The sequence below is a fragment of the Chaetodon auriga genome, chromosome 7, assembly GCF_051107435.1.
Source record: "Chaetodon auriga isolate fChaAug3 chromosome 7, fChaAug3.hap1, whole genome shotgun sequence".
Lineage (NCBI taxonomy): Eukaryota > Metazoa > Chordata > Actinopteri > Chaetodontiformes > Chaetodontidae > Chaetodon > Chaetodon auriga.
The window spans coordinates 8,509,510-8,536,222 of NC_135080.1; the positions used below are offsets into that span (position 1 = coordinate 8,509,510).

General features: G+C 44.6%; 1 protein-coding gene across 2 annotated transcripts; it reads right to left on the bottom strand.

The window, feature by feature from the left end:
- Positions 1 to 440: 440 nt before the first annotated feature.
- On the bottom strand, positions 441 to 26,076 carry arhgap32a (Rho GTPase activating protein 32a). Of its 2 annotated transcripts, none has more exons than XM_076735395.1 (22): positions 25,640 to 26,076; positions 18,457 to 18,570; positions 17,467 to 17,572; positions 15,524 to 15,615; positions 15,175 to 15,259; positions 11,671 to 11,757; positions 11,452 to 11,589; positions 11,246 to 11,338; positions 10,454 to 10,576; positions 10,267 to 10,344; positions 9,366 to 9,447; positions 9,099 to 9,248; positions 7,945 to 8,047; positions 6,932 to 7,076; positions 6,470 to 6,552; positions 5,911 to 6,018; positions 5,603 to 5,748; positions 5,302 to 5,515; positions 4,971 to 5,119; positions 4,700 to 4,774; positions 3,911 to 4,585; positions 441 to 3,734 (listed from the first exon to the last, which is right to left on the bottom strand). In XM_076735395.1, exons 2-22 carry the CDS (start codon positions 18,543 to 18,545, stop codon positions 1,480 to 1,482), a joined length of 5,076 nt encoding a protein of 1,691 aa, XP_076591510.1. In that variant the 5' UTR covers positions 18,546 to 18,570; positions 25,640 to 26,076; the 3' UTR covers positions 441 to 1,479. The 2 variants fall into 2 exon arrangements, with proteins under 2 accessions (XP_076591510.1, XP_076591509.1); XM_076735394.1 differs by having other exon boundaries at positions 15,175 to 15,304.
- Positions 26,077 to 26,713: the final 637 nt, after the last annotated feature.

Sequence of the window (26,713 nt, forward strand, 5' to 3'; positions counted from 1 at the left end):
CTGAAAGTGTTTTGCAAATACTGCAACAACAGCGGTAGGTATTTTGAAATGACTAAACATCTTTTAGAGAAACCCCCATTTTGGCGGCATCCCTGAGTGTAAAGTTAGAAAGACGAGTGCTTACCAGACCTCTGTAGCCCACTCCTCATCACTGCTTGAGGCTAGCAGCTCCAGGCTGCTCTAGCTGCTATTAGCATAACACACCTAAGTCTCTGACCAATCATTGTGTTGCGTTGTGGGTATTGTAGGTCCAAAATGGAATTTAAAATAAACAAATAAAAAAAAAATCTCTGGTTTGGCTTCACAGATTTCGATCTTATTGAGGTGCAATACTAGTCGGTGGAGTTTTCATTGAGTGAGGGTTGATACCTTTAAAAGACTGCAAAACATACATCTCCAATAAATTCTTCTAAAATATACAGACGACAAAACTAACAAGCTATGATCACTGATATATCTTTATTTTATTTAAGACTCTCACTAAAATAATGCATTTAACATGTCTTAAACAGAATATCCTCATCTACATGTTTGGATTTGAAATAGCGTCTTTAATGAATAAAACAACATCATAATTTATGTAAAACACCACATTGTTAAAAGTTCCCTAAAAGAGGAAAGAAAATTTCATTTTTGTGACAAAACCACGATGCCATACAAAATACACTTTTTCACCTAACTGAATAAGCTAATTTGCATTGACTGTATGTCTAGCATATTTCGCCACGGTAGCTTTGAACTTAACAGAAATCATTGTTATTTTAAGATTGCATTATACAACGTGTGATAAAGAAAAAAGCAAAACGTTAGAAACCATGAGGTTAACTTCCATTTAAACCCCCAAAAGTGCTAATTTAGTATTTAACGATGATTCAAAGCAAGCTGTTTCTTACAGAAAAAATATATACTGTATATCAAGAGGCTTCATGTCCACCACGTTAAGACAATGTGTTTCATACAGTTATCCCCAAAAGTGCTTGCTGGAGTCTGAGCAGACTAGAATAAAAAACAAAATGTACAGTACATTGGCCACATGTTAGCAGTGTGTTATTTATACAAATATAATACACTTAAAATGAATGTTATTTTTTACACATTCCTATACTGAAATCATATTAATAAAACCAGTTACTTTAGCTCTCCATCTCTTGTTGTTTAGACGTTAAATAAAATATATAAGCCATCATTTTCTCAAACATGCCTCTCTTACTGTTACTTTCAAATCTCTAAATTTAAGCCAGTTTCTGCATACGATTCACTTGTTCCCTTTGAGCTCCCTCAAAAGCCATTGCAAAAATTGAAACTACCAGCGATGGCGACAGTATGATCCCCAGCAGCAGCTTCACTTCACACTTTTTAGCAGCTCCTGAAGGTTAAAACAAACACACTTTCAACACAACAGTCTGTTGGTCTGGCAGAGGATAAAGTGCTGTTCTCCTTTGGCCCCGATTTGGAATCAGATAAAACCAGTAGTCAGAATCACTCGTAGACCCCGGCCTCTGATCTCAGTGCAGCATGATAAAAAGCCTCGTGACCCAGAGCCTTGGACAGCAGTCTGTGCCCGCGGGGAGACATGCAGCCCTGGCCAGGCAAATATCCTGCCACAGCTTTACCGGATCTTGTGGGTTTAGGTTTGGGCGCTGCGTAATACCCCTCCATGTGGTCATATTGTGTGGGCCTGACTTTAGTGCTCTGAGTCCTTCTGTTGGGCTGAGTCGAAAAGGATCCCAGATGTTCAAGATCCTGGGGGGATTTGGCGTGGTGATGATAGTGGTGACGATTTTCTCTGGTGCTCTGTGACCTGCCCGGTCTCCTGAGGATGCTGGGTTTCACAATACCAGAGTAGCTGTTGACAGCGTTGGTCATCATTAATCGATCCTGGTCATGACCTCGTGTATGGCTTCTGTTATTGTGCTCGACGTTCTTGAGGTTGGGACAGCCTCTCTCTGGAAGCGAGGGGACTTTGCGAAGCGGTGGCTGCTGTTTGATCTGAATGCGCCTGGACGGTCCCGGCTCTGCACTAGACCTGTGGCCATACTGCTGCCTGGGGACCTCGGAGTCGGCCTGTTGAGACCTCGCGGAGGTTGGGGATGTAGCTACCACAACGTTTTGATTTTCTGTCCTGTTGGTGGAGAGAAGGCAGGCATTTCCAGGGTCTGACTTGCTTCTTGTGTGCATAATGTCTCTGCTTCCTGTGTCAGTTGGCGAGACAGGGCTGTCATAAGGAGACACAGCTGGACATGTATTTTGACGTCTGGATTTACTCTCCTGCTGGACTGGTTGATATACGACTCTTTCAAAAACTTCTGCATCTCTGGCCTGGTAAACAACGGTGTCCCTGCTTTCTATGTAAAGCTCCCTGTTCACAGGAGGGACGCGGCGTGGAGAGTAGTTGTAGTAATCTGACTGTCCACTTTCCCTTGTGGAACGCATGGTGTAAGATTGACTGTGTCGGATACCACCTTGCCGGCAGGGCTCCACGTAATAGTGGGAGCCATCTACTGGGCTCATATCAGAGTAGGGGCTGTAGCGATAGTCAGCATGTGTGTTCTCAAACTGCGGCCGAACGGAGTGGATCCCGGTCTGAATCAGCCTCTGATAGGGCGCTTCCTGGCTCGACGTTTGCTCGACATAAAACATTGTGTCAGGGGGCAGGACTTCTGTCTCTGCCAGCTCGTAGTGACTAATCTGAGGGGCATGGAAGGAGCGAGCCCTCCGGATGGCCGGGTGCCCAACTATTCTATCTTCTGACCTCCGCCATGGGCTTTGCTGCCTGTGGCAGCCACTGATAAGGTGCTCATCTCTATGGTAACGTCTGTACTGAGGTGACAAAGGGTGCCTTAACCCTAAAGTGCTGTACCGACTTTCAGAGGACTGTCTGTACATGCTCTTTGGCCCCACGAGGTGATGTGGCAGAGCATCGGGCCGAGGGCAGTGAGGTGCAGGCATTCGTCCTGTTTGAATCGGCCGATGATGATAATGATGATGTTGATTACTGTAGACATCCTCGACCAGGCCTACAGGTCTGTCCTCCTCTGGGCTGTAGTGATGGGCCGAGGAGGGCTGTAATGGACGTGGAAGGACCTCCTCGATTGAGGCAGGCATGGAGGTCTCTGCCAGAACAGCACGGAAATTGAATACATTGATAGAGTCGGTGTTCACATATACAGGAGAGGTAGAGGGGCTCTGAGTGGAGCACACAGGTTGGGTGGGTGTTGAAACCCCAACGCTCTGATAGGTGGGCTCTGCTTGTGAAACATCTCTACGTTCATTTTCCTCTCTGTGGTCCCTTCTCTCCGCGCTGCCTTCATCCAAGCTCCCTGACCCGAGTGGGCTGACATTAGGTGTGAAATTGCACATACTTTCCTGTCCGTCAGTGACCTGCAACGGCTCCGAGCCCAGGAGTGCAGGTAGGAAATGAGGATGAGAGCAGCACTGGCTCTCCACAGGGCCGTGCGCTGATGTTTGCCACTGGGAAACAGAGGAGGCGTGAGGGCCGCAGTACTCCTGGGGGTACGCTGTAAGATCGAGAACAGAGGGCCGGGGCGGTCTGTCCTGGGCGTGAGGAGCCTCCTGTCTCTGGAGAGGGTGCGATGGGACGTTGTTTCTTCTCTGGGAGCCACTGCTGGCCTTCTGGGCAGATTCAGCCAGAGCCAGAGCCAACTTGCGGGCAGCACTCGTCAAGGGAGGGTGAGGAGGGAGAACAGACACTGAACTCATAAGTCTATCTGTTCCTGGGGAGGGATAAGACAAACAACGCTACAGTATGACAGGACAAACAAAGCTATGGTAAGACATGATGGGACAAGACACAAAAGCTTTCATAAGAAAGTACAGAATGCATTATTGTTTAAATAGATACTAGCTATAGTAAATGTTATGTGTGACGTTAAACAGGAGTGGTACTGACCTGAATCAGGCAGGTTCTGCGCCGACTGACTGAGGTCAGTCAGGGCTGACGCTTGGCTCGCTGTGCTGAGTGGGCTGCAGTGTTGGTAGGGCGCTTTCTGCACCTTTCCATCTGCCAGTGGAGCTTCACACTTCTCCACAGGGGGAGAGGAAGACGGAGGAGGTGGAGGAGAAGCAGATGCATTCTGAACATCTGCTTGTGTCTTAAAAGACTTCTTCCTGAGTTTTGGGGAGAGCGGCTTAGACGTAACCTTCTTCACACCTTTGCCAAGAACTGGGCTAATATCTGGAGACTGAGAGCAGCTGATGTTGTTGTTAGGAGACGAGATGGGCTCTGATTCACTGGAACACCCTGCGTTCTTCCTCCATTTATTCATATCTTTGTTGTGCTGCAGCCCAGGCGTTGCTGAGGGTGGGCTGCACTGAAAAGACATGGGGTCAAAGTCCAAACTAGAGATGCCTGCAGCGGGCGGACAGAGATCGAGATCGTCCTCCTGGTGGGGAGGTGAAATACACGCTGCAGTGCGCACACGCTCAGCACCATTGTGACTCTCATTCAGTGGGTGGGTTCTGTGGTCATCTTTACTTCTGGTGTTGCGTGGGTCGTCTCTACAGACAGAAGAAATGGCCCCACTAGTCGAACGAGGTCTGCGGGGGTGGTAACTCGGAGGTTCCCCTGGGATGGAAATAAACACATGCATATTTAGGCCGAGTCTTCAAAAATCAAGACAACATAAAAGACTGGGAGCCAATTCAGTGAGCAAAATGTACGATTTTAACATGAAATTACCTTCCACATTGTGCAAAGAGGTGAGAGATTCCTCGCTTTTGGTAGAGCGCAATGTGCCACTATCTCCTCTTCCACCTGCAAGTGTTGTCAGTGCAAATTATTTGACGGAACAAAGTGAACCCTCAGCACTTCTTAAACTAACAACTTTTAAACACATCGAACTGTCAGGATTAGTTGAAGAAATTGTTCATAAAAAAGTTTGGAGAGAGAAGCTTTGAGGGTTACAGAGGCTTCATGTTTTCTGGATGTGTAACAGCAGCAGTGATCTGACCTGGCAGTGCAATGCTCTTTATCTCGTTAGGCTCGCTGGGGTGTCGCTTCAGTTTACGTTTAGACACAGACTGCGACTTGCCCAGGTGGAAAAAGGAGAGCCAGTTCCCCACAGGAGACTTCTTAGCTTTAGGAGGAGGCCGCTTGCTGCTACAACACAGAAACAAATCATCTTCAACACTCATCCAACAGAAGTGCCTCACACAGCAGAGAGCAGAAACAACGACTGAACGACTGAAATCCCAAATGATGACATGCATTGGTGCTCATGAGGCAGAAGAATTCATACAACAAATGAAAAGGAGAAATGATCAGGCGGTCCATAAAACTACCTCTCCATCGGGAGCTCGATGACTGTGTGGAACTTGCCGAGCAGAGCTCCGGGTCCCTCCCCGACCTCGATGTAGTCACTGTGGGTGAGGCAGGGGGTGGTGGCCGGGGAGCCCAGCTGTGCCTGAGTGCGAGCCTGGGCCTCCTCCAGAGACAGTAACTTTGTAGATGGGGAGCAGACCAGCAGGGACTTGGGTCTGGATAAGGTGTTGTTACCTAAAAGCGGGGCGTTTTGAACGTGTTAGAGATGCACATAACTTCAGAACGGATGCCACATGTCATCTGGCTTCTGTTTCGACCTACCTGTGCTTTCCCGTATGATGGCATTGAGTTTAGGGCTGAAGAGAGCCTCGGTGTTGTTGAGGATGAACTCCACCACCACCGACTGGATGCGCACCTCCATGAACGCCGCTGTGCCGCTAAAACAGGCCGACTCGATCTGTCTGGACCTGAAACACAGTTACAGCACAACCTATTTCACAGGACCACTGAGGCATGCCCCAGTTCACTGTCACAGAAACACTAGAAGGAAACAGCAATTTTGGCATTAATGGTGCCAGTTTAACAGTTTGCATGGAGCCATACATTTAGAATGACAGTTCAAAAGTCACCTGAGGAGGTTAGGCGCCCAGACAATTGCCAGGTTTTTGGTGTGCATGTTAGTGATGGAGCTGAAGGTGGCCAGGTGGGAAAGGTGTCTCATTAGGTACTCCAGAGTCCTGCAGATAAAGAAAGGTAAATATTTAATATGCATTTCACCTGCTAATTCCAAAATTTTTCCTTTTAGACATTAAAGAAGGTAAATCCAGGGTCATGTTATCCTCCCTATCACCAACAGGCAGAGTGAGAAATGTCACAGAACTGGTGAGTTCAGTGCATCCAGTGACGAGTGGGATCACTGTGCATAGATGCAGGGAATGTTATGCAGTGCTCAAAAGTGATCAGACTGCCATTTTTGGAACTTATTTAAAGCAGAGTTTCACATCTGAGGGCAGGATTTTCTATGTGGTGGAGATGTGAGTAAAAAGAAAGGTTTTCATCTTCACACGATCAAATTTGGCATCATAGCACTGACAGTTTGAGGTGTTTTGATGCAGAACTCCCTCTTCTGAAAAATCAATCAGTTCCACTTCAGGCCACCAGGGTGCAACATTGAGCTTTGAGCCTGACCTGTAGTGTGGAGGAGGCAGCTGCTGGATGACATTGTGGATTTTGACAAGCCTCTCCTCATCTGTGGCTGCAGACACGGCCTCCTGTGAAGACAGAGGATAAAGCGTCACATCACTGAGTGGGTTGATAATCACAGCAGAGGGAGTTGCATTAACTTCACCGCTCTCTTTTTCCCCTTTTATATTCACAGCGGCCAGTGTTTGGACTCACTTAATCTGCTATTCGGTTTTAGCGTGTACATCCCCTGCTGTTGCTAGAAAGCTCAGTGCAATGCATTGACCCCATTTTGAGCAGCACTTAAATTTTACATTGTTTCTCCAGCTCTTTGTTTATCACTGAGGAACATAACATTTGTCCTCTGCGGCCCTTTCTCTTCAAAATGCTTAACAGCTATGCCAGTTTCCATTCCATATTTGTCTCCAGCTTAAATCCCTGCCCCAGTTCCACCACTCTGGTCCTTACAGAGAATCTGTCGTAGAGCTGGTATGTGAGCAGAGGGTTGGGCAGCTCCCTGAAGTACAGCTTGCAAAGGGAGCCCACCGAGTGGATATCCTGTCTGAAGACGTCTCTGGTCAGGTCTGGGATCTGTTCTGAGTCAAACTCGTGCCTACATGACAGAGAGAAGAAGATATAGAACAGTGTGGGAGTCATCCTACAGCCCATCTGTCAGCATGACAAAACAAAGAGGACATTTTAACACTATAAGCTACTTTTGATGAGATTTCTTTTCAAATCCTCTGGCTTACATCACTAATACTGCCAAACGAATAAAGCATGGTTGCCATCTACTTGCCATCTTGAACAAAATTCCCCCCTAAACTAAAAAATACAATATAATTAACAGTAAGGTTGAGCAGGCAAAGAAGGTCCTTCGACACCCTTAACAAGCATAACCTGTGAGCTCATCAACAAGAAACAAGCTTTTATAATTTCCCTGAAACACTGAGATGTGGAAATGGTCAACAAGTTTTTCATGTGAGAAAATCCCTTTTGATTGGCTGCCAACACCCCATCAGATTAGGCGCCTTCCACGTTATCTACTGATGGCGGTTTGGTTCTTGAATTTCTCCTGGCAAGCGTGAAATAGATGAGAAAATCATTACGGCCATTCAGAGCTGCACAGCTTGAATCAAAATGTATTTGATGGATTTCTGAGGAAGCAGCTCAAGAAGCAACACTTGAAGAGCAGCATCCATCATGTTGATAGTGAGCTCCACAGTTGACGCTATTTTATTGATGCTTTCTGTATATTCCTAATTACTGCTTCCCAATCAGTGCTTACTGGTGTATCAGGTCAGTCCATAATGCTACACAGAAACTTGTCAGAGTCGAGTTCCCCATCAAGTCGTCTGCCATGCAAACACACATTTTCAGCCTTGCACTTGTCAGGCTCTTGTTAAACAATAAACATCCTGTATAAGACATTATTTTGGGCTAAATTTCTCATCAATATAACAAATAAAATGAGAACGAACCTTAGTTTCTGGATGTTGGAGGAGATCCCAGACAATCTGTAGATTCCGTCCACGACTCCATGTTTCTCTATGAAGTCGGCGCAGCTCTTAACAACCTGCGGGACTACAGGAGACAGCAGAGAGTCACGAGAGAAGGCTGAGGCATCAAGGTTCTGTTCAACAGGCTGCAGCACAAGATGTAGTGCTCTATGATCACTGTGACACCCCGTGTGTCATCTCTACTGATTCAGCTCTATCAGCTCAGTCTATATTAGCAGTTCCTAACTTTGGGTGTGGGATGCCTGCAAGACACTGCAAGATAAGTCTGAGGGATAATGATTAACAGAATTAAAAAAACATTTCTCCCGCACAAAATTACAAATTTTCAGAGTTTTCTCTATTTTTCTTTAGTTTGACCTTTTCAAACCTCTTTCTTGGCTTATCTGATTATAGTCCATTATTTACAGCTCAATGAAACAACCTTAACCAGGATTTTAGGTGAAGTTATTATCTTGTGCACCCAAGTTAAAAACATATCATTTGGGACTCCAAGTGCACCGTAGAATAGTTATTAGTAATAGTTAAGTCTAAAAACTACTAGAATCACCCTATAAAATATTTTTGTTCAAGGTTTTTCTTCTTTAATTATAGACCATGAGCTCCAGAAATAACACAAAGGACATGACCTCAGTGTCTTCAAAGGTAGCTCCAGCCCTGCACAGACGTATGCAACCTGAGACAATGTGTCAGTAAACAATACATGGTGCCCATGTAGCCTTTAATCCAATAATCTGCATAAACTGGCATGGCATGACTTCAGTGGTTAAAAAATATGAGCTTTGCCTCCATCACACCACAGGCATTTCAACACGTCTGAGAAAACAGAAATAAAGACACAGTTTCTGGCAAATCCACAAGGATCTGTGCAGCAGCACATCCTGCTGGCAAACATAAAACAGTCATTCACACCACCGACTCAATTCACATCAAACACCACCGCTATGTATCACAAATCCACGATACACGCAGCAGATTCACTGGGTAATCCTTGCTTGGGGTATTTATAATTTGAAAAAGTGAATCATTTCAGTGAGAACTGCCAGCAGGTAAGAATTACAGGATGGAAAATAAGGGAGGAAATAAAAACACGAGAAGCCATTTTAGGAATAATTTACCCTCATGTCCTGAGTTGTGGAGATGCTCTCCCAGGTCACAGCCAAACACTCTCTCTCTGAGGATGCCGCGCTGCCGCAGCTTCTGAGGCGGCGGTCGAGACTTCATGAAAGTCCGCAGGAACGTCACCAGCTTCCCATGCTTCTTACACACTGATTAAGATGACACACACACACGTAACAGCCGCTTTAAATCAATCTGACTCACATGCCGGGAGCAAGTCTTTAATAAATCAAAAAGCAGAGGGACAGACGGACTCTGAAAAGTACCTGGCTTCGGCACCGAGCTTTGAACACTGGGGGGAATCTTGTCATTTATCAGCTCGACACAGTCGCAGGGGAAGAAACCGACCTGCGAGTCAACAGAAGAGGATGAGCAGCGTGAAGAGGAGACACAGACATGGTGATAACACTTGTAAGTTCAAAAGACCAGTGTGTGTGTGTGGGGGGTGGGGGGTGCTGGGTGAAGGTGCAGAAATAGGTCAGTAAGCATGAGGGTACAAGCTGCCTCAGGCTCAAAATAGCTGTTTTGAATCATTGTGCAAAGCGTCTTAGGGTGTCACTCAACTGTGACGACAAACTCGCTGCTTCTTGCTCTTGTGATTCATGTTCAACGAGCACATATGAAACCGAGCAATGAAATTTGTACGATGAACCTTTTAAAAACAGTTAAATTAAAAATGCATCTTCCTTCGTCTTAGCTTTAGCTTTTTTTTTTTTTTCAGATAATCAAATGTGATTTTGGGGCGCTAGCTAACTCCACCCATCACACCAAGCTCCATATCTTAGTAGGAGGAACATGTTTTGACTTTAGCTGGCAAAAACTTCCAAAGAATGTGGTTGAGGTCTAATTCTTCCATTTCAGCCTCCTCCATCCTCCTCCTCATCCTCCAACAACACAGGCCAAGGGAGGCCAACAGTCCTCCTCAGCTCTGAATCTCCCTCCAGCTCCACATTGCAATCTATTTGCCCACTTTTGAGCGTTCCACTCAAATCTACATGATCTGATGTGAATCTTTCTCAGAACTAAAATGTGTCACATAACTTTAATCACTTCTTTATTATCACTGCAGGAGGAGACACGCTGTTCATTGTTCTCTATGAAACATAACAAACACTGAGGTCTATCTGATACGACCACGACGTGAATGAGGCACAGCAGACGACTCACCTGAAAGCCATGCTTCCCTCTCCACCAGCCTGTGTCCTCTTTAGGAGGCATGTCAATGACTGACACGATGTCCCCCACCTGGATCACATAGAGGGTGGTGATGAGAACGCAGACTGAGCACAGCTGAGCACATTTAGGAAGCATTTTGATGGGATCAGAAATATGTTTCCCTTGTCATAGAGGTTACCTCAAAGGTCAGCTCGTCCGCGGCCTGGGCTGTGTACCGCTTGGTGACGTGGGCAGCAGCGATCGCAGGGACGTTGATTGATGCCTCCTCAGACACCAGCAGGTGGTTCCCCTTGTTGTCAATCTGGAAAAGAATAGAGCGGCATCAGCGACACCCTGACAGAGAGACTGGAAGCAGACAGATGCATTCTGGTCATTTAAAGTGATACAGGGACACAAACAATGCACACTAATAAGTACTTTCACATGAGCAGCAATGAAATATGCTACTGCAGCGTGGTTTAATTAGTATTTCTCCTGGTATTGACTGTAAGCTTGTCTACCCAATCATATTAATTGTAATATATATGTGTGTGTATATACACACATACGCACACACACGCATAGATATATTTATATATATGTAATTAAATGTAATTACCTTGTGATGGATTTTGGATTAAGAAAAAGAGGAGACACAAACGTGTGTTTAAGCCTCCTCCTCCTTTTTTTTAAAGTGAAAAATAAAAGCCAAAAGCCCTCAACATTTAATTTTCATAACTCAGAGCGTTAGCACACACACAGCATCTCCAGCTGCAGAGTGGCACTGCACATGCCTCAGTGCTGTGCACAAACCTGGCACCACTGTGAAGATGCCCAGCAGTTATTCATCCAGAAACAGCTTTAAAAACAGTTATTCCTAAAGCACAAAGCCTTTTTTCTACATGTGCTAGATACGAGTCGTCCAGACCGTTCCTTTAATATCAATAGTGAAGATTAGATATGAAAGAAGAAACAGCTGATAAGAAGATACCTCCATCCATGTTAGTACTGGACCGCAGTTGATCTTGTTGTCAGCAATGGCGGAGAAGCGAGACAAGTAGGTGGCCAACATCTTGGTTACTGTCTGAATGGAGACACAAGATTGCCAAGGTTGAGTAAAGTCTGACGACTAACATGCAACAGATGAATCCTGGGTGTTAATGAAGCTTCACAGATGAGATGATGGCTCTCTGGTACCTCAGCAGTGTCCTTTAATGTGTCATATCTTGGCAGCTCGGTGAGCTGCGAGTAACGGCGGTCATAGATACACAAATGTAGGTGTTTGTCGAGCACCCGGAAGTCTTCGTAGGACCTCTTTACCAGCCAGTTTCGGCCCTGACAAAGAGAAAAAGAAAAAAAAAGTAAGCGTGAGGAAAAAATTGCAGTCTATTTCCTGAACAGAACCAGTGATGTTACCTGGCAAGTGATCTGGACCAGAAAGACCAGCTCTTTGGAGTCCAGACCAGCCTTCGGCCCTTCGCTCTGCCCCTCTGCGAACGCCAACTATGAGGGAAAAGACCCAGAAAAAGAGAAACAGAAGAGCTAAAATTGAGAGGGCCCACATGTTAAATAATGCATGCATGTAATACAACAAGCTCACTGTATGTGACCTGGTGTACAAGAAGAACATCATGTCCAGGTCTATTTTTCCATTAAATAGTAAAACCACTTTTAGACCATCAAGTGGAGGGTTTGAGCGTAGAAACCTTCAACTCTCGAGTAACAACGTGAGTTTTTTCAAAGGACTAACGAATATGTTCACTGACTATGAAGAAGTTTATCTGGGAGGCAGGTACAGTATCCTTCCTCTGCCATAGACGTGATTCACATTCTCACTCCACCATAAATCCTGCAGTATGAAATGTATAATACATAAGTTGATATCTGCGCTTGAAGGTGGCGCAGCACAGATCTCTCCTTCTAACTCCTCCTCAGCAGCATTCTATATGGCCCAAAACTAAGAAGATCAAAGCCTCGCAGGAGTTTGGGAATACATTGACAGCCATTACTGTAGAAGAGACTTCAAAGGCCTGGAAGCCTAGGGAAGTTCTGGTTATTTATAACTGTTAGCAACTCATCCAGATACACTGTTACACAACAGGCAGCGACCTAGTTACTCCTCAACAGTAAGACAGCAAAGCGGGCTGACAAGGAACGGCGATTGAGAAATTTGTTCTTGAATAAGTCATGATGGAAGAGTTCTTATTCACTGCAGGGATTTGTTTGAAATAATAGCCCGAACTAAGCATCTGAATTAAGTACAAATGGGGGGGGGGCAGGAGGCTAAAGGCATGATGGGAAGTAGGATCATACAGAGAATAAAAACCACAACTCTTTTGTGATGAAACACAAAAGAAACATGATGCAAAATTTAAATTATGAATCAAAGCAGCAGAAATCTGAAAGTTTTCACTGAAGACATGCTTGAGCATCACTTCCTCTATGATGCTCATGCTACTCTCTTGAAAATAACACATGCAAACGCAGCTCAGACTTGCACAGAAATGCCTGCATTTTGGTTATTTCCTGGCAAACATGGCACCAGAAGCTCCAACTGATACACAATAATCCACATGTCCAGGTTACCTGCCACTACAGCGACTCAGATATCCATCCGCAGCTGGAGGAAGCAGCTCTTTCTTTGTGTGCAGCCGCAATCCTGGACCTCAGTAAACTCCTCCAACAAGCCAAATCTTGGCTGAAGGCAGCAGAGTTTAAATGCTGCTCCTTGCTCGCCTGCGTGCCGTCCCCTGCCGTCTTACGCAAAATACTCATTCACTTAGGATCACCACGCGCTCACTCTTCTATTCAAAGCAGAAAATATGAAAAGAGGATGCTTCCCACTGTGTATCTTACCCCATTTTCTGCAAGCCCCTTTCCATCTCATCCCCCTCCTCCTTCTCCTGTACCCTGCCTCCATCACCCTCCCCCTCCCCCTCTCCCTCGCTCTCAACCACTCTCCTTTCTGCAGTGACAAAAGGGGGTTTGGCAGTAAATGGGCTCAACCGGCACACGCAGATGCACAAGCTCATCCATCATACAGAGGCAAAGCTGCACAAGATAGATAGACGACCCTTCTTCATTTCAAAACAATTCTCATTCATTCCGGTCTCAAGGCGAGACTGGAGCTAATCTGGAGAGGAATCAGTCGGGCAGGCTGCAGACAGAGGCAGTCTGCTGTCCTTGTGCTATTCTGCGATTAGGATACATGAGACCTGATCAGCACCCTCGCTTCCTGACGCCACTGTCTGTGAATACAGAGACGGGCAAATGCATTATGGGAGATACAGCAAGAACAAAGACTCATCTCTCAGATTAAGTCGAGAAATGAATCAAAAATAACAAACATACGTTGCATGCATACGGCTGAATGTTTGTGCATCTTTGAGCGGACTTTGTGTACAGCTTTCAGTGTCAGTGTCTCCCCAGGCTCATATTTCTCTTCCAGCTCAGCTCGGGCTTTTCTTCTCCCTGTGGACCTTTTCAAGGTCACTGAGACTGTTGTGCTGCTTCACTTGCCTCCACTCTACTGATGGAGCCATCACAGTCACGACAACCACAGCAGGACGTTTACCGACAGAGCGAGTGCATCCTGGGATTTAAGCCCCGTCTAGCCTGCTTCACTGTAGTCCATTAACGCTACATGTAGGGATTCAGCCCTACAGCAGGCGTGAACTGCTCATGCACTCTTTTGTGCAGCTTCATTGGCAGCATCTGGTTGTGAAGAGACGACTGCTGCTCTCTGCTGGCAAGAAAGCTGAACTGCGCTGAGGTGGAACAGCCACTTGCTTGGTATTATCACAGCAGCAAATACACTCTTTCTTAAACATTAACAAAATGTCTATACATCCAAAGATTTTGCTGGATGGTGAGGGTCATTTTTCCATAATAATCACATGATATTCAAAGATTTTGCAGCTAATGTCTGCAATTTGCAGATTTATTAAAACCAGTCCAAGAGTCCACAGTCATGCTAGTGGTACTACAGGAGTTTGCATTGGCTCAGTGAGCTAAATGCTACTGTCAGCATTGTTGCTAATTAGCACTAAACATAAAGTACAGCTGAGGCTGATGGGAATGTCACTAGTTTTGCAGATATTTGAAAAAAGTAAAACTGGAATTCATCCCTGCTGTGACAATATCTGCGTCAAACTTCAAACAGTTATTGAGAAATTTCACTCTGAACCACAGTTGTCAGGCTCATGGTGGCACTAAAGGAGAAATCAGGAGATCATTGGAGTCATTAGGGATCATCCTCTGGAGCCTGTGGGAACGTCTGCACAAAACGAATCATGGAAATCTATCCAGTAGCTGTCGAGGTATTTCAGTCTGCACCAAAGTGGACCAAATGTCACAGAGCGGAAAAACAGGTTCCCACTTTTCAAAATGGATGGACTCAGCTGTCCATCCAGGAAACTTCTGTTCCTCACAGACTCACTGGCTGACATCATGTGCTTAAGTCCAACTAATAAGGTGGGATCACATGTTTACAGAGATCAGATGATCTCTGTAAACAGAGAATCTGACATTAATATACTGTAATACAGCGGATTAGCACACTGCTGGAATCGGATCATGGCTTTAACAGCAATGAGACTAATAAAATCTGGAACAGTGAAATGATTTATGCATGGTGGGGTATTATTCTGGACTAATTAATATTTTGCAGCTCCTCTTGATAAAATGACACATTAAGAACTCTAATGTGACATTTCAGGACAAAAGAAGGAAATGCAAGAATGAGGGCGGGACTCTCCTCAAAGGACAAACAAAGATATTGATTGGACTGCCACATTGCATTTCAAGACTGATGGATTTATGGAGAAATTCATCAAAAGGGTCACTGAACTTGAGCCAAAGACAGTTACTAAGCATCACAACTCTCTGCTGCAGTCACAGTGTAAGTATTTTAGGCCTCACCTGAACGTTGCCAAAGTCAACAGTCTCATAGTGGAAATGGGCACACTCTGCCAACCTGGGGAAGTGACCTCTGGGGAACGTCAGCCTTAAAAAAACACAGCACAACAACACCTCACCTGTATTGAACACACTGACACCATGAAAGAGAACAAGGCAAAAGACAGCAAAAACGTGAAAGGAGAGAGAGAGATTAGGCCTTTGTGTGAGGGAATAGGGTTAGAGATGCAGCAGGCTGGCTCGTCTGTCTGTGCCGCGCCCATCATTTTACAGGCCCTCTTTTCGCTGGCCTGGATAACAGCCCTGTTTTACAGCCTATAATAGCAGCGACACTGTCACAAGGAGCACCTACTTCTTCATGTTCTTGACCTTCATGCTAGCCGTGCTGACGCAGGAGCGCAGGAGGGGCTCGGCTGGCAGCTCCGTGATATCATCACTCCTCACCTGCCAAACGGAGAAAGCACACATCCATACGTGTCAGTCAGTCACAGCAGGATTGATGGGCTGACGGACTGATAAGTGATCACACCAATATCATGTTGATCACCATAAAACAGTGACTGTGCAGCAAACAGACACAGGACACAAACTTAGAAGCCTGGTGCAAGAATGAAGGGTTTATCATGCTTATTTTATGTTCTAACAATGTTATGATAGGGTTATGCTTACGTTATGTCATGCTGTGCTTTGCAGTGTTAAGCTATGTTATGCTATTTTATGCTAATGCTATTCCTCTGTGATGTTATGCTTTGCTATATTTAGCTATGTTATGCTACTTTTATGTTGTGTTTTGCTTATACCATGCTAATGTGCTATTCTAAGCTATGCTATGCTGTTTTATGCTACTGTTATGCTATACTAGGCTATGTTAAGCCACACTATGTAATTTTATAGTGGCTGTCAGGAAGGGACCGAGCAGACTGTTTCTTGAGAAAGCTTAGGTCCTTTAATGTGTGCAGCAAGATCTTTTTCCAATCTGTTGTTGTAAGTGCAGTTTTTTTTTGCAGCCATCTGTTGGGGCAGCAGCATCAGAGTGACACTAAGAAAGGGAATAAGCTGATAAAGAGGCCTGGCTCTGTGCTGGGGGCTGCTCTGGAGCCCCTGGAGTTGGTTGTTGAGAGATGGATGTTGCACAAACTGCTCAACATAATGGACGACTCTTCATATCCGCTGCATGACCTACTAATCAGACAGCAGTGTATTCAGTTGGAGGCTTCTTCAACTCCGCTGTAATGAGGACCCACAAACAGGAAGTCATTCCTACCCACTGCAATAACGTTGTACAATGAGCCCCTCTGCGCAAGCAGAGGAGACTTATCGGGGACTCAAACATTCAGCTTTAATTTGCAATGTGTGAGAGCACAATCTTATCTTAATTCTAAATCTATTCTTATTCTATTTGTGTCTTTTATTTGTATTTCATTTCTTATTAATGTATTTAGTGCAGTAGTTTTAAGCACATGTGTATAATATCTATAAAATAGTGTTTTTTCTTCCTACCTCATGTCAGCTTAGTGTAAGCTACGTGTGCTTTGTGACACGTAAATTGCTGTTGCAACACTGCAATTTCCATTAGGGGATCAATAAAGCACTCTATCCATCTATTGATCTATCATATGCTAATAGTATCTTAAGCTACTGTTATGCTATGCTATGTTAAACTGTTATTCTATGATAATATTGTCACAGCATTGAACATAAATGAATCTGTGAACATTAAGGTTGCTCTTAAGAATGTCTGCCTGTGTGTTTGTCTATGAAGTATATTTTCTTAATACTGGTAATGTTTGTGTCTTTTGCTGTTTTGTCTGTTTTGTCCAGTTTGCAGGTGGATTAGTCTGTGCACATGTGATGGGTGTGCAGGATGTATCATTCGAAAAATGAAAACCAAAACAAAATCAACTGCAATTAAAGTACAGTTGAATACCTGCAGATGTTTTGACACTCATCAAAGAGATCTAGATCATAAAAACTGGAGGACAGTTCCCCTGCGGAGGTGAAGATGGAAAGGTGGAGCTGTTACATATAAACTGGAGTAACCAGAAGTAAACTGAAGGGGAGGGGTGATGACATCAAGCGTAACACCTTTCATTCCCAACCTGGAGGTGAGACATCCTCAAATGCACCGTGACTACTGTAGTAATGACTGTATGTGACCTCGGTGACATCATGCTATGGTGACATCATGGTGTGAATCACTCATAAAACCAGCTGCATGGAAGACGGCCGACGTGTGTGTTTGTTTTAATGTAAGTGACGAGCTGTCTGTGTGTGTGTGAGTGTGTGGGCGTGTACCATGGCAGTGGATGTCTCCTGTGGCTGTTTCTCTTCTGGAGGATTATTGTTGCTGGCTTGAGGTAAGGCATCGTCTTTGTCCAGGTCGGTGTGTGGTCGCAAATCTCTGCAGAAACAGACGGGCCATGACACAAGAGAATTAAAGCACCAGAAAGGTGACGTTAACATCCATGCAGTCTGGGGGGTTTTCCAATAAGAGTTGCAGTTTTTTACAAATACACCAGAGGGAGCAAGTGAGGAGGATGGACTCACAATGTGTGGCTTGGACTCAAATCATGACATTGCACCAGCATGGCCCAAAAAACATGATGTACTAGGTCTGTGGTGGTTATTCATTTATCATTAATTAAACATGCAAAAATAATCATCAACAATCAGATCTAGATGGGAACAAATTCTTGATGCCGATGAAAAATCACAGCGTCTCACATTATGGCAGGGTCAACAAAAAGCCACGGTGTCTTTGTATGTGCTCAGGAAAGCAAATCTTGTCTATTCAGACAGCCATAAAGGCAATCCTCCCACGAGGGAGTGCTCCACAAAACCTTCGCTTGAAATGTGACTCAATGTATTCGGGAGTGGAGGGTGAGGTTCATTCAGCTCAACTTTTATGAGCAACAAAGAGAGGAGAGAGACGGGCCTTGGATCTGTCACAGTGATTCAGCGTGATGAGATCAGGACATGAGGGCAAGAGCACTGACACACACAGTGTAATTTATGTGATCCACAGTGTAATTCATGTGATCCACAGAGACAGAACTAATTACATACACAGCATTTAAATTCATAGAAAATGCAGCGAGCTTTGGAGCTGATGGAGTTTTAAACAGGCACAGTTTCTCCCCCTCTGAGAACAGGGTCACATTTTAGCCTCATCATTACACTGCATTCATTCAGGGAGCGTCTCATTACTGCTCTCAGTGCACATCTATATGGTCTCACACAATTCTTATCAGCTGACATGAAGCGCAGAAAAAGAGAGTAACTCACCCCTCAAGGACGTCACTACTTCCTGGTTCACCCTGGGGTCCTGAGGCAGCATTCTCAATCACCGCGGCAACCACACATCCAGCCTCCATAATGCTGCCTGACTGCAACAGCCCGCTGTAGAGAAACGTGAGTGGGAGGGAAAGGAAGAGTGGGTGGGTGGGCAGGAGGGGGGGAGAGGAGAGGACAGGAGGAAGAGTCCAATGAAATGAAGCCGCCAGACGTCAACCCACTTGAGGCTGCAGCATGCGCGACTCTCAAGGCTACCATCCACAGAGCCCAGACTGTAATCTGCGATGACATCATGCTACAGCGCTTGGAGCTACTTCACTGATAATGCATGTCAGGCTGAGGATCCATGGGATGCTTTCATGAGAATATCAGCTGCGCTGTAGCACAGCCCTGACAGGTTTTAGCCGGAGACAAAAACACTCATATCTTCCTCAAGGAAATGTCAAGATTGTCATAGCAGCGTCAGTGCATGTCCTTGGATAACATTCGCAGGTTTAGAGATGTTATTTTTGCTTTAAACACACACACACACACACACTGTTATCTCTGCTTCTCTTATATGAACAAACATGGACTATTTACTTAGATTTGGATATGGATGAAGTGTTTTAAGGATGAATCAACCAGTGAAGTTAAAATGTTGTTCACCAAACACACAGTGAGTTAGCACCCCACGGCCAACTCCAGCTGGAAGGTGATGCTGTCATTTTCTTTCAACAAAAGCCATAAAATGTCCCTCACGTGTCCCCGCAGAAATTGACTATCATACTAATATGGAAAATATCATGTAACCTTAATCCCTGACTGTTCATAATTTCGCCAAACTTAAGTTTTAAAATGTTGAATTTATAAGGTGCTCACACGGTGCCCATCCGTCCACTATCTATATCCGCTTATCCTTATCTAAGCACAGGGAGTACATGCTGACTCCAGCTGGCGGGGTCGAACCCAGGACCTCCTTGTTGTGAGGAAACAACTTCATAAACGGGCCAACTGCCAAAATGAAAAGCAGCACGCCATCACGTGAAGTACTGTGCCCGTGTGGACGTGTTTTTTGTACCTTGGGTGTGTGGTTGTTTCTCATGGTTTGGATTCAGCCCCTTTGTTCAAATGTTGCATTTGTTGACTTAAATCTAATTGGCCCGTCTTCATTTTAATGACTATATTTCTACATGTGCCTTGATCACAGTGAGTCCATGAGAAGACTGATACTGAGAGCCATCACTCTCACTCTTTCACCAGACCATTAATACTACTCCTCTCCTTATTTACTGTAAACAAACTGAAGAAATGTAGGAATGTCCTGATGAAGTGAAACTGGACTCTTCTTGATGTTCCTCGACAATATTTCCATAACCAGCTTGCAGATGTATGTGGGTGCTTGGCGTTAAGCAATGACTTTAAGGCATGTGGGCATAAAAACAGACTCTCCGAACACCTCGGAGGCAAAGTTTCCTATAGATGACTAAAACCAAACTAAAGCTAACATGTCAGTTAACAGAAATACTAATTAAACTTGACTTTAGAGAAAACTAGCTTAAACAATACTGTGTTCTTACAAAACTAATGAAAGTCAAATAAAAATATAGAGGAAATGCCTTTAGCTTTAGTCTTTGTCCATTTGGTCAAATTTGACAGAACAAGGACGAGGAGGCATATGTTTACTGAGACCTTCACAAAGTGTTGTGTTTGTATTGTTCTATCTATTCTGAACTAGTCCCCATATTATAATTGAAAAAAAATAAACTAATACTGAAACCAATAAAAAAATAATTCAAAAAGTTTTAAACAACAGAAACTAAACTAAAATGAGCAAACCCACTCTGGAAATTAATTGAAATAACTACACTGAAATGAAAATAAAAATGAAACACAAATCAAAATAAAAACTAAAGAAAAAACTGTAAAAACTCAGCTCAGAGGTCCAGCCACAGCATTTACAAAAAGTCCCTCTAATTAGCACGAGGCACTTTTACCTCCTTCCTAAGCAGGTCTGCTAATCAAAGTAACGAATAGATTCATCAGGCCCGACCGCTGCTGTAGCAGCACTTTCCCACCAGCCCCTCTGGCCCGTGGCCTCACCGAGCTGCTGTTGACTGACTTCCACAAAACCTCATGACTCAGCAGTATGCGAGCATGCAGACAGGAATACAGGCCAGATCGAGCTCCGCTCTATCCACATCTCACGCTGTATCTCCCCTCGAATAGACACCGTAACCTTGCCAGAGGAGAGCCAGTGCATTACAGGCAGCAAATTAATTTACTGTTGAGAAGTGCTACACCACGTACTGTGTTTGGAAAGTCATATGAACGACCCGTGTGTCGCCCAAATTATGCAGAATTGGAAACACGAGGAGTACTTGTAATTCAATTAGCAGGTTGTCTTAAATACGTACAGTAGAGCAACACAAGAACAAAGTGTGCTGCACAGGCTTGAAGACGTTTACCTTGTTCGTAGTACTTTGGCTACGCGGTGCTAATGGATGGCAGAGTTTCCTCACAGCTGCATGCGTTCTGTGAATAAAAATGTTGCTTGGTGCACAGTACAATGCCCGACCTTGCTGATTGTACCACATCAGACAGCGAGTCTTTTCAAGTGTGGGAACATTTTGTACTTCACATTGCAGAAGAGGCTGGCTAGCTGGGTACTTTAAAGCCGCTTAAAGCTTTTGTTTTCGCCCGCAAGACGTTGCAAGAGAAGTCACCAGAGAGCAACATATGAGCAAGCGAGTGTTCGTATGGCGAGCACCACAATACATGAAAAGAAGACTATTTTGGAAATGGCCCAAATAGCTTGAGCTATAAAAAGACAAGGCTGTCATGACTAAAAAAGAAAAAAAGATAAGATTAGGATTTTAGGAGGTGATCTTGTTCTGTACAGTGTGCGTGGAAACACGCCGACGTTCTGCAGCATCACAGGTGAGAAAGAAGAGAACGATGTCAAACCAGGTGCCACAAACTCGCTGACACTGGGTTATTGTTAGAAGCCTTGGCATCTACACCGCCCACATGCTGCTGTAAATCACGCAGAAATCATCTTTCCACTACTTCTCTATCAGTCAAGCACAACTGCTCCGAATGCAACAATACAGAAGCCCTGTCCCTGTCAGATGTTCTGATGTCAGGAGACTGGAGCAGCACAGAGGGATGCTGCCCTGGTATCCGATGGCCTACATGGCGTTTGCAAGAAAAATAGGGCAGCCTACACAATCTTGCACACTGTTTATGAAATCGGTCATCAGCGAGTGTGCTGACATAAAGAATGGCTGCCTACATGTTTGTAGCTACAAAACACACAGCAGATGCGTCTGAGTGAGTCACGCTTCTTCACATATGAGAGGAAGGAGGAAGCGAGGCTGAGGAGAGGGAGCAGAGAAAGTGCCATTTCACCTGTTTGTGTATCAGGGTTTGACAGCACACGCTAATGCTATCGTGGCTCATATGGTTGTACAGGTGATTAAGTAATTGCAGTAACATCACGAGGCCTCTGGCAGGTTGTTTAAGATGGGATGTAATTAACATGCAAAGTTAGATTTTCATAATAGAAACATTAGCTGGCTAATGAGAGCAGGTATTGTGGTAAAGTCTGATGAAGGGGTGAGTAATAAGAAGGTTTGTCATCATCCCTGTTAGCTGTCCTGTTTTATAATAGTGCTGCAAACCCGAGAACATGCAGGGAGAGATTAGGAATTTCTTGAATTTCCAACCAATGCAAGCTAAAGTAGAAGAAATGTCTGTACCTGAAGTGTTTAACATTAGCATTTTAAACCCCTGCAGGCGGCTTGCAGTCTTTCTGTGCAACAGCATGCCAAAAAATTACTTTTATCAACTGCAGAAACAAGCTTTAAACATCACGCATCCAGCTAGGCCTGTGCTGTATGATCACACTCTTTGCGCCAGTGTTTTTCATCATTTGGACAACCCTTTCCATTCACTCAGACGGCACGGACGAAAGGCAGGAAATCTACATGAAGGCAACAGAAACAAACATGGAGGAGAGTGAACGTGACACTGAAGTGTTGCAGAACAGGAGGACTCCGACCAGCCAAGACAAGGAGGAGCTTGTACTTAAAAGAGGGACAACTTATGATAAACATATGGAGAAAAATAAGAAAATATGGGTAAGAACCTTTCATTCGTAGAGGATGTAATTCAAAATGTAATAAGAAAGAGGCTTTTCTGTGTGGCAATCCTATACAAACCTTTGATTCATTGAATTTACAGAAAATGTGCTATATGGCGATATGCACCGTTATGAAACGACCTATATCGTGATTTGAATCTTGGTCATCGCTGCAGCCTCCCATCAGGAGCAGCATTATCATTCACCGACTCCTGAGGGGAAAAACTGTCTCGTCAGCAGCTAAAGAGTCAAGACCTCATGCTCCACTTTGCTCACCAGCTAGCTGCTAACTGTGTCCGGCTGCTGTTTAGTACTGGGAAGCCGGCGCAGAGTCAGTTATAAGAGCTTTTAGCTGACAGCTGCCTGCTGCACCTGAAAACAACGCAGATGAGAGCTGACAGAAAGTTGCAGGCTGGAGACCCGAAACAATGAGCTACAAAGTCCAGCAGAGCTAATGGGAACTGCAGAATCGACCGATAATTCTCAGTATGAGCGATCTCTTTCAGTCACACTGAAACGTGATCAGTTATCAATAGAAAAGAATAATGATCCCATCTTAAATTGCACCTTTAACATGTCTTGATTTTGATGCATCTGCCTCAGATGATGTGACAGGACCGTGTTGTTAATGAGGGGGCAGCTTGGTTTCATGCTCTCATTCAGAGCCCTGGCATGCACTCGACGCCAGCCAGAGACGCAGTGGAGAGAGGCCTGCCGTTACCATGGTAACCTCGCTCCCGTCCACCGTGACTTGATGCTCCTCCAGACTGAGGATGAGGTAGCATGAGGATGAGGATGAGGGAAACGAAGCCTCAGAGAACCCTCTGACTGCAAGCACTGCCACAACATCATCATCATCATCAGTCAATCTGCCTGATTCAGTGACATTGTTGCTCCTCCACCTTGCAGGATTCAGACCCCCGCCCCCCACATGCTGCTGCTCTCTCCACAATGCAGAACATTTTTTTTTAATCAACTTCACTGGAGCTTTGTCACTCATTTCACTTGTCGGGGGAGGAGGAGGAGGAGCAGGGGGAGGAGGAGGAGATCATATGATCCCCTAATCTTCTTGAAATCTACCAGAGTGAGATTAACTTTATTTCATCTCACACTGAGTCGGTGTCACAGCTCTGTCTTTGTCCTGCAACCTTCAGAGTCACAGTGATCCCAGATGAAGGACAGAGAGCGGGATGAACAGCAGGGCGATTAAGTTGTAGACAACAAAGACCCAAATATTTAATCAACAAGCCGGTCTGTCAGCTAAGCCTTACAGCGAAGAACAGGCCTTTCTGTTTTTAGCACAAATTTACTTCCTCTAAAACAGACAAATGACAGTTAAAATAAAGAACAAGAGGACATTTTACTGAGTGGGACAAACATGAATCTGGAGGATACCGCTGTACCACTATGCTATTGGCTCACTAACACGATATTGGGTGTCACAGAAACTCCCACACAGTCATACAAGATCACAGTTACCTGCTCAGTCCATTACAGCTTGCCTGCAACAATTACTACCTTTGTAAAGCTCATGTTCAGCTATATGAAAGGTGTTGACTCAACTGTGTAGCACTCATCTTTCAGGCTGTGGATGTGTTGTAATATTGGACTCCATTACATCATAAAATACCCAACATGCTCCTTATTATATATCACTCTGTCCCTACGCACTCCAGCACACACACAAGTACTGCATATACTGTAGGTGGAGGACTCACAATGCAGTGAAGGCTGATATTCGTAAAGCCTGAGATAATGTCATCAAGTCACTTGTTTCATCGGACAAACAATCCAAAACCCAAAGATATTCAATTTATTATCACATGTGATAATGAAAAGCGGTAAAATCTCATAACTGACAAGCTGGAACAAGCGGATTTCGAGGATTGTTGCTTAAAAAATTTGAGTCTGGAAAACCCAACTGACAAATCACTTGAGCTCCATGTAAAATATCTAAACTGCACCTTTCATTTTGTCCTCAGCACACAAACAACTTTTGTTTTTTGTGGGTAAATGCTTCATAGTTTGTTTTTGGGTAACAATCTTCCTGATTTTCTTGAATGATTTGTTCAATGAAATAGCAGAATATAGTGAAAAATGCCAAGATAATGTCTTCTTTTGCCCTGCCAACAATCCCAAAACTAAATACATTCAGAAAAGCGGCAAATGCTCACAATTTAGATGCTGGAACTAGAGAAAGTTTAGTAGTTTTGCTTGGAAAATGATTAATTTTAATGTCTAATGACTAAATGATTAATGGGATTAATCAACATAAAATCCCAAACATTTACGTTGCTCATTATTTCTTTCCAACACACACAAGTCCGGCAAAATGTGGGTAGAACTTCATAACAGGCTGCTTAATGATTAATTTCTTAACTGAATGATCTGCCGATTATTACCTTGATAAACCGTCATTCGGTCGATAAAACGGCAGACAGAACGGTGTATTTGCATAAGATTAGCTGCTCATTATGTGTCTGCTGATCGATTGATTGAGAAAACAAATAAATAAATAAATAAATAAACGACGTGCAGCCTAGAAATGACCAAAGACTTCAATCAACAACTCGAAAAGATCAAATCATGGAATAAAAACCGAACCAAGGTATCGTTTTGGGGCTGTTGGCGCTGTATTGCAACAGATTACACCTGGCTTTCTCATTTTGTGCCCACCCACTGATTTACCGCGATTCCTGGAAAAACGGCACCAAAAATCCTCCCGACAGATAAACTCAAATTTGTTTTCATAAGCCGTGATGCAATAGAGCACACAGCCCTCTGGTCCGAGTGGGAACTCCACTGGGAAGCACTGGGAAAAGTTCACCACCGGTCTACTCTGACCTGTTGGGCCTGACAGATCACCGGTCAGCTCCACGCACGCACGCACGCACGCACACACACACACAAACACACACACGGTCATTTGTCAACTCCAGTGTTGATTGGCTGATCGACTGAAAAAGGAAAAGATCAGGTGTTAAGATGACAGTGATGTCTGCAGGCTATGGTAGCTGGTAGTTGGTGGCGATCCGCGCTCGAGCAGCCTACCTGTAACCGTGCACGCTGCTCCACTCTGCCGCCTCCTCTATGCTGCACCGCGCTGAGCTTCTCGACGAGGAAACATGTTGCCAGCATCGCACTGCACAAACGCCGATCCGGGACGCGCGCAACGGGCTACAGCTGACCGTCTGAGGTAGATGCGTTTGGGGTAAAAACTGAGCTGGGGTGCGACATCGCTGAGGCAGTGTGGGAGTCCTCCCGGAGAGAGGCGACTGTCTGACTGACTGACTGCCGAGAGTCTGCGCTCGCCACCGGGAGCGCGCACTACTGATCTCGTGCCCGCGCCTCGAATATATCTTCGCCCCAGGGGTTCCCAGACCTTTCCAATGTCATGGACCCGAATATGAGGTAGGCGTGAGAGTATGCATGGAGCCCCTGTTTGATAATATGCAGCAGCCCGAGGAGCCCCATCTGGCAAGTTGTGCGGTGTTAGGTAATGCTTGGTACGGAATTACATAACCATCTAGTGTAGGTGGGGTGGTAAGAGTGAGAGGAGTGAAACCTGGTGTGCAAATCACTTCATCCTCATATATCATCTTATTGTGCTTGTCCACTGAAGGAGATAATGTGAAGTTCAGCTAGTCCTCTTTTAGCTTGGTGGCCACAGGGACCCTTATTAGGATCCCCCTGGGTCCCTGCAACAGCCTGAACCTGCAGTGAGGTTTTAATCAAGACGTTATTAGATTAATCAATTGATAGAAGATTAATCTCTGACTATTTTCAGCAGTGTATGTGATTTATCATGCAAATACTAAACATCACTGGTTGCAGTTTCTTAAAGTATTAGTTTGACATTTTGGGAAAACAGGTCTGTTCTTGCTCGATGTCTGTTTTAAAGGCAGGAGGCAGCTGTATCTTAGTTCAGCATAAAGACTGGACATTGAGAAAACTGTCCCTGCTCTGTCCTAAACTAAGTTCGCTGATTAACACCTTGTTTGTTTGACCCATTCAGAAACCATAAAAACAAAAGGTCACACTAATTTCTGCAAGTCTCAACCAGCAACAAAATAGTATCAGTCGATCAATCAGTCAATCAGTGGTATTAGTCACATGTAATCATGT

Coding starts and splice junctions, on each gene's coding strand:
- arhgap32a (XM_076735394.1), bottom strand. CDS start 18,545: ATGGAGGCTGGATGTGTGGTTGCCGCGGTGATTGAGAATGCTGCCTCA. Junction 5,120..5,301: donor ATCGAGCTCCCGATGGAGAG/GTAGTTTTATGG, acceptor TCTGTGTTGTAG/CAGCAAGCGGCCTCCTCCTA. Junction 4,775..4,970: donor AAAGAGCATTGCACTGCCAG/GTCAGATCACTG, acceptor CAACACTTGCAG/GTGGAAGAGGAGATAGTGGC.